This window comes from Thalassophryne amazonica, chromosome 2, assembly GCF_902500255.1.
Source record: "Thalassophryne amazonica chromosome 2, fThaAma1.1, whole genome shotgun sequence".
Taxonomy (NCBI): domain Eukaryota; kingdom Metazoa; phylum Chordata; class Actinopteri; order Batrachoidiformes; family Batrachoididae; genus Thalassophryne; species Thalassophryne amazonica.
Genome location: NC_047104.1, coordinates 5,818,780 through 5,833,329, shown reverse-complemented (window position 1 = coordinate 5,833,329; position 14,550 = coordinate 5,818,780). Strand labels below are relative to the sequence as shown.

General features: G+C 44.4%; 1 protein-coding gene across 1 annotated transcript in view; it reads left to right on the top strand.

Moving 5' to 3' along the window:
- Nucleotides 1–3,778: 3,778 nt before the first annotated feature.
- Nucleotides 3,779–14,550, top strand: part of herc1 (HECT and RLD domain containing E3 ubiquitin protein ligase family member 1) — a 155,674-nt gene continuing 144,902 nt past the window's right edge. The window contains 4 exon segments of the mRNA XM_034160392.1: nt 3,779–3,996; nt 6,206–7,182; nt 11,928–12,023; nt 13,652–13,846. Coding sequence (XP_034016283.1) covers nt 6,232–7,182; nt 11,928–12,023; nt 13,652–13,846 — 1,242 coding nt within the window. The 5' untranslated portion in view covers nt 3,779–3,996; nt 6,206–6,231.

Here is a 14,550-nt window from a genome sequence, read left to right as displayed (position 1 = left end):
TTTTTGCACCTGCGTATAAGTTTTCTCCTCTCCAATCAACTTTTTAATCAAACTACGCTGTTCTTCTGAACAATGTCTTGAACGTCCCATTTTCCTCAGGCTTTCAAAGAGAAAAGCATGTTCAACAGGTGCTGGCTTCATCCTTAAATAGGGGACACCTGATTCACACCTGTTTGCTCCACAAAATTGACGAACTCACTGACCGAATGCCACACTACTATTATTGTGAACACCCCCTTTTCTACTTTTTATTTTAACTAATAGCCCAATTTCATAGCCTTAAGAGTGTGCATATCATGAATGCTTGGTCTTGTTGGATTTGTGAGAATCTGCTGAATCTACTGGTACCTTGTTTCTCATGTAACAATAAGAAATATACTCAAAACCTGGATTAATCTTTTTAGTCACATAGCACTACTATTATTCTGAACACTACTGTATTGGGCAGTGCAGTCTCCTTTGGGGGTGGGCGCTAAAGTGTTAAAATGTGACGCATATGATGCAATAATCCCACATCCGGGGACAGCCCTGTCTGTACCCATTAGAAACAGACCACTTTCTCAGAGTTTTTGGCCAAATTACACGGCAGACAAAGTGAAAATGCAAAGAAAAGGTGAGGATGCGGTGAAAAGTGGACATGTGTTGTGGTCTGTTTATGACCCGGAGCTCAAACGTGTTGAGACGGCTGTGCAGGCGAGAACGCAGCTACTCTGTCAAGCTGTGTAGGTTAACACTTACCAACACAACCGCTCCCATTTGCCTCGTCTTCCCTTCTCCACTGGGAACCGAAAAAAAAACTGCAGTTTTCACCACTGTAATGCATACAAAGAGAGACAGAGAGACAGACACATGGAAACAGACATGCTGACAGCAAGACGTGCAGACAGACACCCTGATGGAAGGAGGTGCGACATGCAGACAGACACATGCAAGTTGAAGGACACATATAGATCGAGATGCAGAGAGACACAGGCAGACAGACGAGCGTGCAGATAGACACATTTAGACTGAAAGAGACATGAAGACATACAGGCAGATGTGAGATACATGCAGACTGAAGTGAGACCTGCAGATTGAAGGAGACATGCAGACGGGCATGTAGATAGACACATGCAGACTGAAAGAGACAAGCATATAGACACATGCAGACTGAAAGAGACAAGCAGATAGACACATGCAGGCAGACAGGGCATGTAGATAGACACATGCAGACTGAAAGAGACAAACAGACAGACACATGCAGGCAGACAGGGCATGTAGATAGACACATGCAGACTGAAAGAGACAAGCAGACAGACACATGCAGACAGACAGGGCATGCAGATAGACACATGCAGACTGAAAGAGACAAGCAGACAGACACATGCAGACTGAAAGAGACAAGCAGACAGACACATGCAGACAGACAGGGCATGCAGATAGACACATGCAGACTGAAAGAGACAAGCAGACAGACACATGCAGACAGACAGGGCATGAAGATAGACACATGCAGACAGACGGGCTTGCAGATAGACACATACAGACTGAAGGAGAAATACAGTCTTACAAACAGTGAGAGCCACGCAGACAGACAGTGAAAACCACGCAGACAGTGAGAGCCACTGTAGCCACTGGGCATGTAGATAGACACATGCAGACTGAAAGAGACAAGCAGATAGACACATGCAGACAGACAGGGCATGAAGATAGACACATGCAGACAGACGGGCTTGCAGATAGACACATACAGACTGAAGGAGAAATACAGTCTTACAAACAGTGAGAGCCACGCAGACAGACAGTGAAAACCACGCAGACAGTGAGAGCCACTGTAGCCACTGGGCATGTAGATAGACACATGCAGACTGAAAGAGACAAGCAGATAGACACATGCAGACAGACAGGGCATGTAGATAGACACATGCAGGCAGTCAGGGGCTTGCAGATAGACACATACAGACTTAAGGAGACAAGCAGATAGACACATGCAGACAGACAGGGCATGCAGATAGACACATAGAGACTGAAAGAGACAAGCAGACACATGCAGGCAGACAGTGGGAGCCAAGCAGACAGACAGTGAGAGCCACGCAGACAGACAGTGACAACCACGCAGACAGACAGACAGTGGGAACCACACAGACAGATAGACAGTGACAACCACGCAGACAGACAGTGGGAACCACGCAGACAGACAGTGAGAACCATACAAGCAGTGAGAACCATGCAGGCAGACAGTGAGAGCCACGCAGACAGATAGACAGTGAGAACCACACAGACAGACAGTGGGAACCACACAGACAGACAGTGAGAACCACGCAGGCAGACAGTGAGAGCCATGCAGACAGACACTGAGAACCATACAAGCAGACAGTGAGAGCCATGCAGACAGATAGACAGTGACAACCACGCAGGCAGACAGTGGGAACCACACAGACAGACAGTGAGAGCCATGCAGACAGATAGACAGTGACAACCACGCAGGCAGACAGTGGGAACCACACAGACAGACAGTGACAACCACGCAGGCAGACAGTGAGAGCCATGCAGACAGACAGAGCCACTCAGACAGATAGACAGTGAGAACCACACAGACAGTGAGAGCCACTCAGACAGACAGTGAGAGCCATGCAGACAGATAGACAGTGAGAACCATGCAGACAGACAGTGGGAACCACACAGACAGATAGACAGTGACAACCACGCAGACAGACAGTGGGAACCACGCAGACAGATAGACAGTGACAACCACGCAGACAGACAGTGGGAACCACGCAGACAGATAGACAGTGACAACCACGCAGACAGACAGTGGGAACCACACAGACAGACAGTGAGAACCAAACAAGCAGTGACAACCACGCAGGCAGACAGTGAGAGCCATGCAGACAGACAGAGCCATGCAGACAGACAGACAGTGAGAACCACACAGACAGTGAGAGCCACGCAGACAGACAGTGAGAGCCATGCAGACAGATAGACACTGAGAACCATACAAGCAGACAGTGAGAACCACGCAGACAGACAGTGAGAGCCATGCAGACAGATAGACACTGAGAACCACACAGACGGTGAGAGCCACGCAGACAGACAGTGAGAGCCATGCAGACAGATAGACACTGAGAACCATACAAGCAGACAGTGAGAACCACGCAGACAGATAGACACTGAGAACCACACAGACAGACAGACACTGAGAACCATACAAGCAGACAGTGAGAACCACGCAGATAGACAGACACTGAGAACCATACAAGCAGACAGTGAGAACCACGCAGACAGACAGTGAGAGCCATGCAGACAGATAGACACTGAGAACCATACAAGCAGACAGTGAGAACCACACAGACAGACAGTGAGAGCCATGCAGACAGATAGACAGTGAGAACCATACAGACAGTGACAACCACGCAGACAGACAGTGGGAACCACACAGACAGACACTGAGAACCATACAAGCAGACAGTGAGAACCACGCAGACAGACACTGAGAACCATACAAGCAGACAGTGAGAACCACGCAGGCAGACAGTGAGAACCACGCAGACAGACACTGAGAACCAAGCAGACAGACACTGAGAACCACACAGACAGACAGTGAGAACGAAGCAGACAGACAGTGAGAACCAAACAGACAGACAGTGAGAACCACACAGACAGACACTGAGAACCACGCAGACAGACACTGAGAACCAAGCAGACAGACAGTGAGAACCAAGCAGACAGACAGTGAGAACCACGCAGACAGACAGTGAGAACCACGCAGACAGACAGGTCCCACGTCAGAGCGCAGGGCTGGGACTCGGTGAGAGGCAGACAGTCGGACTCACTGCAGTAGAAGCTCGGGGACAGACATGGACAGCCACGCACGCTCCTGTCGTCTTATCCAGTAACCATGTTGTTATCGACGTGTGTGGAGGTTTTTCAATGAAGCACAACAACGCTGTTGTTGTGTGAGCGCGAAGAAGGAGAAGAAACAGAGGGAGAAGAAGAGGGAGAGGAGGCCTCTGACTGGTAAGTCGGCTTCTAGCTTTAGCTCGTGATACAGCAGATAAGGACCCGGTTACAGGGTGTGAGTCCTCAAAAACACACACACAACAAAAACGGGACAGTGAGCTGAGCTGGTAACGTATTTCCACTCCTCATTCATACCTGTAAACGTCAGTGTTTCGGTGTTTTGCTTTTGCTAACGCTGCTCAGCTAAAATCAGGCTAACGCTAGCTGGCAGTTTTCATAGTTTGGTTGCAAAATCCAAACAACGTATGACATTAACGCAACACTTTCTGAGGTTAACGCCAGCTCTGAGTGTCTATTCTCCTGGCGTATATTTAAGTTAATGGTGTTAATGGCCAAACTTGAGGGAATTTTCATGATTTTCACAGGTTTGAACCAGCTAGCACGGAGCCGGGTCAAACAGTTAGCTGGCGAATTAGCTGCGTGTTAACGTCAGACAAAATATAAGTTCTAAGATGACAGAGTGCATAAAGGTCAGGGGCAGTCTGACGACATTATTTATCCTCCTCAGAAATTTGTGACATCATAAAGTTATGGTGCTCATGACAACATGAAAGCAACACCTTTAAATCAGTGTGCTGTACCTGTGTGTGCTTTATAGTATTTTGGGATACATGATCATAACGGCACATTACCGTTGAGGGTAATTTTGAAGGGGTGTTTGTATCTTCACATTGCTGGACACGGTGTTCTCAAACGGGTCCTCATGCTGCATTCAGAATTCACAGAAATTCTGAGATTCGGACTTCGAGTTTTGCTCAGAAACTCATGAGGGAATTGAGAAACCCGAGGTATCCAAGTTAACGTCACAGCCACGATGGCCCCCTTTTTGACTGGTGAGACCACATCCATCCATTTTCTATACCCGCTTACTCCAATTAAGTGTCATGGGGAGGACTGGAGCCTGTCTCAGCAGCCATAGGGCACGAGGTGGGATACACCCTGGACAGGACTCCAGTCTGTCCCGACACCACATATAGACAAACAAAAACAGCCACACCCTCACTCACAACTATGGTTAATTTTAAAGTTGCCAATTCACCTAACGTGTATGTCTTTGGAAGCGGGAGGAAGCCGGAGCACCTTCAGGAAACCCTCACAAATACAGGAAGAACATGCAAGTCCACACAGAAAAGACCAGGTGGGGACCGATCCAACAACCTTCTTGTTGTGATGCAACAGTGCTAACCACTGTTCCACTGTGCCGCGCCCAACAATGTTATTAATGTTGAAAGTGCATCTTTAAATTAATTTTTAACAAGACATTAGTGCTATAAGTAATACATTCACAATTAGTGATGTTACCAGCCCCACACATCAGCAAAAATGTCTTTGACAGTTTATTTTAGCTCAAAAGATAGCATTATCCTAGTTCTACTGTGGTATAGGTTTAGTAGGTGATGACTCAGATTACCGAGGTAATCTCATGAACGCACTTTTTCAGGAAGCGGGTTTTTATGTGTCTGGTCTTTCCGAATGTCTGAGGGTTCTGAACGCAGCCTAAGCCACCACCGAACCTACAGATTTTTCATCTCTTCCTGCTCTGACACAAGCTGATTCGCTCTTACAGGTATCTGTGAATACTTGATTAGTTCCACACCTGAATAAGGCACATGGGAGAGATAGGAAATGTGTAGACTAGGTGGTACTTGAGGATCGGGTTGAGTACCAGTGATGTAGTACATCGTGAAGTGTGGTTATGGGCCAGGAATCTGTCTGTGGGTATTCCACAGACAGATGTACTGACAGTGCCACCCTGACAGGAGACATACAGAGACACAGACGCACATTGGCGGAAGGAGTCAAGTAGACAGACAGATCTCATGTCAGAGCGTCGCTTTCACAGTTTTTTTTTCAAAGTTGTCCGTGGTCTTGATGCATTGTGTCATGTCGTGACGATGTATTGATCCATGGCTTTATGACATTTTCACACATTTTCCACAAGTACCTCATAGTGAGCTCTACAATTTCAGGTTCTCATTGATGACCACTGAACCTCATATTATTACACCATTCTAAACCCGATATGTCACTGTTCTGCCGCACGTTTAAAGTGTATGGAGAGGGATTTTCGGCCCTGCTGCACATTTGTTATTATTCTTAAGAACACTGACAGTTATTCTGTAGTACCTTTCAGGAAAAACATTTGTATTTTAATGGGTAATTTCCGATCTTCTCTGTGACATTTTGTGATGTATGATGTGTTCAGGGCTGATGGCTCCAGAGTGACATGCCATGGCTTTAATGATCCCGCTGGTGAAGCTCAAATGGCTGGAGCACCTCAACAGCTCATGGATCACAGAGGACAGCGAGTCCATAGCCACACGGGAGGGTGTGTCAGTGATCTACTCCAAGCTGTTGGCTAACAAAGAGGCGGTGCTGCTGCCACAGCAAGTGCTCTGCCTGAAAGGCCCCCAACTGCCAGACTTCGAGCGCGAGTCCCTCTCCAGCGATGAGCAAGAACACTACCTGGACGCTCTTCTCAGCAGCCAGCTGGCTCTGGCTAAAATGGTTTGTTCCGACTCTCCTTTTGCAGCTGCCCTGCGCAAGCGTGTGCTGGTGCTCCAGCGAATCTTCTATGCATTGTCCAACAAGTACCACGACAAAGGGAAGGTCCGGCAGCAGCAGCACTCTCCAGAGAGTAACTCCGGTTCAGCGGATGTCCACTCTGTTAGCGAGCGGCCCCGCTCTAGCACTGATGCCCTCATTGAGATGGGCGTCCGCACGGGCCTCAGCCTTCTTTTTGCTCTGCTACGCCAAAGCTGGATGATGCCTCCTCCGCCTACTTCTGGGGGTGGTCCTGGTGGCAACATAAACTTGTGCAATGATGTCATTCACACAGCGATTGACGTAGTTAGCTCTTTGCCACCTCTCTCTCTGGCCAATGAGAGCAAGATCCCACCAATGGGCCTTGACTGTCTGACCCAGGTCACCACTTTTCTTAAGGGGGTGACCATGCCAAACTCTGGAGCGGATATTTTAGGGCGACGCCTTGCCTCAGAGCTGTTGCTAGGCTTGGCATCTCAGAGGGGTTCTCTGCGCTACCTGCTGGAGTGGATCGAGATGGCTCTGGCTGCAGCGGCGGCCGTCACCACTATGGAACAGAGTAAGGTTCTCCCGAACCAAGAGGGCCTCATCGGCTATGATTGTTTCATGAACATCCTTATGCAGATGAGACGCTCCTTGGTAAGTTTCTGTCAGGTAATCAGAAATATGTAAACATCTGTGCTTCGTCTCATTTAAAAGTTTTGCGTTTCCCTTAAAAGCTAGTACTGGCTTGGAAACCGGTGCTTGATTTGTGAAGGAGTTATGTACATATCCACTGTTGGATGTATTTATTTTATAACATAATAGCGGTGCGTGTTGGTGGCCCATGCATAACAGGTGGAGCTTTCAGCACTTAACATTATTGATTGGTCAGACGATTGATTGCATGTTGGGAAGTACATTTTTATTTGTAGTGTTATTGCATTTCTTTTTCAAAACAAATATGAATGTAAGTGAACAAGGGCTTTTCCACCACAGTGCAAGGGCTAGTTTGTCTTCTGAGCATGTGTCTCCACCAGAGGGATCAGGACTGAAATGAGAGAAGAACAGAAACTTTTTTGTTCCTGCTGTTGTAGTTGATCCAGCAGTGACATTGGGGCCATCTTTACAGGTGTCATTGCTCATTTCCAACACCATTATAATTTTCATGCCCACACCCACATTTTGTAAATCATGACTACACTTGCACTTATTTGTGCACTCGCGGGTGTGTTAGTCTTAAAGGAGACGTTGATTTTTGAACCTGGGTCTTATTTTTAGAACATTCTCAGTTCAATTTTTCACAGGAGAATAAGGAAACTTTGCTTAGTTTGATGGTTAAAACAAGCAGAAAACACAGCAGTGAAATGCTCCTTGTCACCTCTGAATGTGCCAAAATGTCATTAGAAGCGTTGAAAATCATGGAGCATGAATCCTACACGTCTCAATATTTACCCAAGTAAATGTAAAAAAAAAAAAAAAAACTATTTAAAACAACTGATTAGAAAGGCAGCTTCTTACCTCAGCACTCACCCGCGGTGGTGCTGCAGCAGTTCAGTAATATTGCAGCACAATTAATCACATTAACAAAAACACATCGTAAAAGACTGCCTAAGAAAATTATTTTATTTGCACACCGTGACGTGAGGTAAGATTTGACCCAGAAATGTTGGAGCTCAATGTTTTTGCAGTGTGTCGAATGGACAGCCAGTAGGAGGAGTTCAGTTTGTGTTTTTGGTGAATCTGTGGTATGTCAGCGAAGTGGAAGAGTCAGAAATTGCACTAGGTGATTTTAGAAGGTTCTGTTCAGTACAGTTTATTTACATGGTGCCAAATCACAATGTAAGCTCCCCTGAAGCCTTTCACAGGGGTAAAGCCTGACCTTACCAAAGAGTATACGTAAAGACTATTTATTTATTTATTTGTTTGTTTGTTTGTTTGTTTGGAAAAATCGCAGCCCAAGAACAAGGGTCTGCTTGCCTGAACCTCTGCGACAAAGCAAACAAATACCACCGGAGTTAATGAGCAAAATCTTGCTGATTACAAGAAGATTTTGCTGATTGAAGATGAACTGAAAAATCTGACTCAGACGAGTCTATGAGTGACAAAGAATGGTGAGAAAGCTGAGTGACTTTCCGCTCAGATCCACCAGGATTTTGATCACTGACACCACAATGCTCGCGCACGATAAACTGACTTGTTTGCGGTTTAAAAAATTCATGGTATGTTTGCTGTGTTTTAATTATAACCAGTAAACATATACACTCACTGGCCACTTTATTCCAGTCCAATCCAGTTTACTTTACAGAGCGCATTTAAAAACAACAAAGTTGACCAAAGCGCTGTACAAAGACATAAAATCAATCAATCAGTAAATAAATAATCACATGATAAATAACAGTGGCAACAAAAAAAGTTTTTAAAACAGTAAAATCATCAACCCTCTAGTCAAAAGCCAAAGAAAACAAATATGTTTTAAGACGAGATTTAAAAACTAGAGGTGACTCCGCCTGCCTGATACAGAGAGGCAGGTCATTCCACAATCTGGGACCAACAACAATCAATCAATCAATCAATTTTTTTATATAGCGCCAAATCACAACAAACAGTTGCCCCAAGGCGCTTTATATTGTAAGGCAAGGCCATACAATAATTATGTAAAACCCCAACGGTCAAAACGACCCCCTGTGAGCAAGCACTTGGCTACAGTGGGAAGGAAAAACTCCCTTTTAACAGGAAGAAACCTCCAGCAGAACCAGGCTCAGGGAGGGGCAGTCTTCTGCTGGGACTGGTTGGGGCTGAGGGAGAGAACCAGGAAAAAGACATGCTGTGGAGGGGAGCAGAGATCGATCACTAATGATTAAATGCAGAGTGGTGCATACAGAGCAAAAAGAGAAAGAAACAGTGCATCATGGGAACCCCCCAGCAGTCTACGTCTATAGCAGCATAACTAAGGGATGGTTCAGGGTCACCTGATCCAGCCCTAACTATAAGCTTTAGCAAAAAGGAAAGTTTTAAGCCTAATCTTAAAAGTAGAGAGGGTGTCTGTCTCCCTCTCACAACAGAGAAAGCTCTATCACCTCTACGCTTGAGCTTGGTCTGAGGAACTACAAGCAGAGCTTGATCTCATTTATTAGGTACACCTTGCAAATACCCGTGTCGCAGACCGAACAGTCCCCCCCTAAAAATCGGTCCGCCCTGCCTTCACTGCGCATGTGTTATTTGGTACCACCGCAACAAGTCTGAGTCTGGCTGTCTACACCCAAAGCAATCAAAGAGATGAATGTGATTATTAACCATCAGGTGACAAGTTAAAACCACTTAAATCATTCTAAAGTCAGTTTTAAGCAGGAACAAGGCAATAATTTGGTGAGTCGTTACTGACGCTCTGAAAGGTTGTAGGTGCAACTGCAGATGTGGCGCTCTGATCGGCCGGCCATCTTTTATTATGAAATAATGCTGAATTTATATGGAAATGATTGTTGTATAAAAGCCTCAGATATCTGTCGCTGATATAGAAGATGGCTGGAGTGCAGTTTGAAGCAGAAACAAGGTGATAATCGGTGAATCGCTGGTGACGCTCAGAAATGATGCTGCTGAGCTCCGAAATGACGCATGCGCAGTGAATAGAATAGAGCCTTTATTGTCATTGCACATATACATACAATGAAACTTGTCCTCTGCATTTAACCTTCCTAATTACAGTTAGACACAATCCAACCACTAGGAGCAATGGGCAGCCACAGTCTGGTTCCCGGGGACGAACTCCAGATGTAGTGATGCTTCCTTGGTCAGGGGCAGACCCAGAATAAGGAGCAGACCCAAAATAAGCATGTTTTTGATTGTTGGAAGAAACCAAAGTGCCCTGAGGAAACCCACACAGATACGGTGAGAACATGCAGACTCCACACAAAAAGGCCGGGAATCAATCCCATGACCTTCTAACTGTGAGGCACCAGTGCTAACCACAAATCCACCGTGCCGCCGAAGGCAGGACGGACTGATTTTTAGGGGCGAACATTTGGTCGGTGAAACCGGGTTGGACCCTCTTTTGCCTTCAGAACTGCCTTAATTCTTGGTGTCATAGATACAACAAGGTGCTGGAAATGTTCTTCAGAGATGTTGGTCCATATTGACATGATGACATCACAGTCACCCATTCAGCCAGTCTGTCCATCATCCTCTGACAGCAACAAGGCATAGTCAGCCACACAGGTGCCACTCACTAAATATCTTCTCTTTTTTGGACCATTCTCTGTAAACCCTAGAGATGATTGTGGATGAAAATCCCAGTAGTTGTGCACTTTCTGAAAAAGTCAGACCAACAACCGTCCGGCACCAACAATCATGCCACGTTCAAAGTCACTTAAATCACCTTTCTTCCCCATTCTGATGCTCGGTTTGAACTTCAGCAAGTTGTCTCACCACGTCTATAGGACTAAATGTGTTGAGTTGCTGCCATGTGATTGGCTGAGTAGCTATTTGTGTTAAAAAGCAATTGGACAGGTGTACCTAATAAGGTGGCCGGTGAGTGTAAATGTTATAATAATTTGAAGAGATACTATTGAGGAATTTAAGAGATTTTTCTTCTGCTGATATGAGACTTTTATTGTCATTGTATCAGAATACAATGAAATTTGTTTGGTAACTCCCAGACACTAGCAGCAAGAAATATACAGTATAATAAATACACATAGTAATATTGAAGTGAAATCCTTGTTTACAGGTTGTTTACAGTTAGGACAGGTTATGCACGAGGCCACAGAGCTTACATTAAATGACCTTTCGGTGGACGTACTTAAGTGACCTTTTGTCTAAATATTTGTTCATTTATTGTGTGTTGAAGGCGTCATGCAGGTCTGTTCAGGAAGGCCAATGTTGACAACTAGCACGTCCTTGACTTTAAGCTAATGAAAAGTAACATCTGCTTTCAAAGTCTTGGCTGATCATTTAGATAATAATAATTCACAAATTTTGAATTTGCTGGCTGTTTCTAATTTTTTTTAACTGAATATAATGACGGACTCAGCTTTGCGATGCTCATATTATTGTCTAAAATGAGTGTGTTTATTCAAGCAAGTCTCCTTCTCTACAGAATTTATAACTGGAATGTCAAATATTGGTACTTGGTTCAAAAATAGGAAGAATAGCAATAAAAATCACTAATTTTCATACTCTGCTACAGCAGTGAAATTAGATTTTATCAGTGAAACTTTGAAACTTTCAATCTTTGTTGACCATCTGAAAAACATAACATACTTTTCTGTGCTCAGTTGTCATCTAACTCATGTTAATTAAATTCTAGCTGTGCATGCTGGCTCGGCCCGCTCGGGTTTGTTTTTCGGCATTGGCTGTTGTTGGTACGAAGCCTGAATGGGTCTGGTTTACGTATCTTTTCATCTCAGGGTTCCTCGGCAGATCGCAGTCAGTGGAGAGAACCCACACGGACCTGTGATGGCCTGTGCTCCTTGTATGAAGCAGCGCTGTGTCTTTTTGAAGAGGTAAGAAGTTCATATTTTCCATTCACAGCTTTTTGTTGCTCCACTGAAGGTCATGTGTTAACATGTTAAAGGAAGCAGAAACCATAAATAGAAGAAATCATCATCTATAATCATCAGTTGTTCTCATTCCTTGGCTTAAAAGAAAAAAGCAGAAAAAATGTTTTTTTTTCAGCAACTAAAATACAAACATTTGCTCTATTTCTGTTTTCATTAATGTGAAATTGATTTATTGTTTTGAATCAGTTCGAACCATCAGCTGTTTTTATTATTATTTTTTTTAATGGATCTAAAGTAGAAGTACAACAGTGTAAATTATGTTTATTCTGGCTTGTTTTAACTGGTTTTATACAGTTCCAGACAACAGATGGACTAGTTTAAGGCATATTATACGAGTTAAACAATAGAAAACCGCAGCATCTTCAGCTGTAACTCCTGTCATTTGTTTGTGCCACCCTCTCTATGCCGTCCAACATAGCAGGTCTCACTACTTTCTGTAGACTTTCCCTTCACTCTTGCAGATATTCTTCTGTCACAAATTTCTCCTGCCGTGCCTGGACTCTCTTCTTCACCTCTCTACTGCACTCTTACTTTAGACAGCTGGCCAAAAGTATTTAAAGTCATGTACCTTCACCACCTCTACTCCTTGCAATCTTACTGTTCTACCTTGCTTACTCCATTTGTGGCCATTCTACTTTCATTCCCCTGCTCTCCAGAGTGTATCTCCACCTCACCAGGCTAGTCTCAGCCTGCTGTATACTCTCACTACAGATCACAGTGTCATCTGCAAACATCATAGTCCATGGAGGACTCCTGTCTGAAGGACTCAGAGCTGATCCTTGGTGTACTCCCGCCTCCACCTTGAATGCATCCATCATTCCAACTGTGCGTCTCACTGCTGTCATACTATCCTTGTACATATCCTACACCATGTTCACATGCTTCTCTGTCACTCCAGACTTTCTCATACAATACTACAACTCTTCTCTTGGCACTCTGTCATAAGCTTTCTCTAAATGCACAAAGACCGAATGTAACTCCTTTTAATCTTCTCTATACCTCTCCATCAGCACTCTCAGAGTAAACATTGCATCTGTAGTGCTGTTTTTTTTTTTTTTTGGCATGAAACCATAATGCTGCTTTTTCTCAGTTGAGCTTCCATCATGCTTATCCATAACTTCATGGTGTGGTTGATCAACTTTATGCCTCTATGTCTTATGCAGGACATGCAGTAGTACTACTATGTTAGTTTATTCTGGCTAGATTAAAAATAATAATGCTGTTTTAGCTAGTTTTACACACTTTTACACAACAGATCAGCTCATTTTTGTGCTTTTAGGACACATTGTATGATTTAAACAGAGCATTGCTTGTTTTTGAGATGTTTGAAAACTATTCTAAACTAATATTGAAATGGTTAAATTTGCTAAACTAATTTTGTTAAATTGGCAGAAACCATTTGATTTGCTATGAATACATTTGAAAGATAAAATCATTAATATTTTGAATATTTCTAAATTGAATGACAGATTAATCAATAATGAGTTTTAATTCTTAGCTAATCTGTATATGCAGTGACACAAATTACTGATTTGTGTGTTGGTGGGGAAAAAAATGTCCTCCTCTTCCAGGTATGCCGAATGGCATCAGACTACTCTCGCACCTGCGTCAGTCCGGACACCATACAGACCGGTGAGACACCCATGGTGTCAGAGACCTGCGAGGTTTATGTGTGGGGCAGCAACAGCAGCCACCAGCTAGTGGAGGGGACTCAGGAGAAGATCCTGCAGCCCAAAGTGGCCTCCAGCTTTGCTGATGCACAAACGGTAGGAGAAAACTGCTCCGTACACAGTTAATAAACAGATCATGAGTAGCTACATCTGCCAAATTATGGAACTGCTTTGAGTTGTGATTGGTTACCACAACTCCAGTAAATCCCACTCTCCCATAAGTAACCATTTGTCTGCTGCAGCCAGGTGATACTTGGGCATCCCCTTGGACCATTATGGTTTCTGGGATACTCGGCACTGATGCACCTGGGTGCTAGACTACACTCAAGAATGTGCACCACGGGCTTTAATGTCATAGCTTATGTTCAGTGCAAGTGATACTCCGTGAGTTTGAGTCTCTTTGCATAATGGTTCATTTAAAACAGAAAACACTAGAAACTAAAGACTTAGGCCTTAAATATTCTGCAGAAAAGTCAGCATCACCAAACACCTCTGTCCTGCAACCTCAGGACTCCATAAGATCTTCAAAGACTTCTCTTGATCTCAAAGGCCGAGGACCTGGAGACATGAATGTCACTGCCGAGGGAAGTGAATGTTCACCACTTAGGGTCAGACTGACAGTGATCAAGTTAGTTAGTGATCAAGTTAGTTAGTTTTGATCCTGTGCAGTCATAAAGACACGGAAATGTTTCACTCGGCTTCTCAAGTGCTGCAAGCACCGATTCCACAAAGAGTACAGCATCGCCTGCAAAGTCAAGGTTGACGAATCTCCCCTCATTGATCGTTTGGCCAAAATGCTG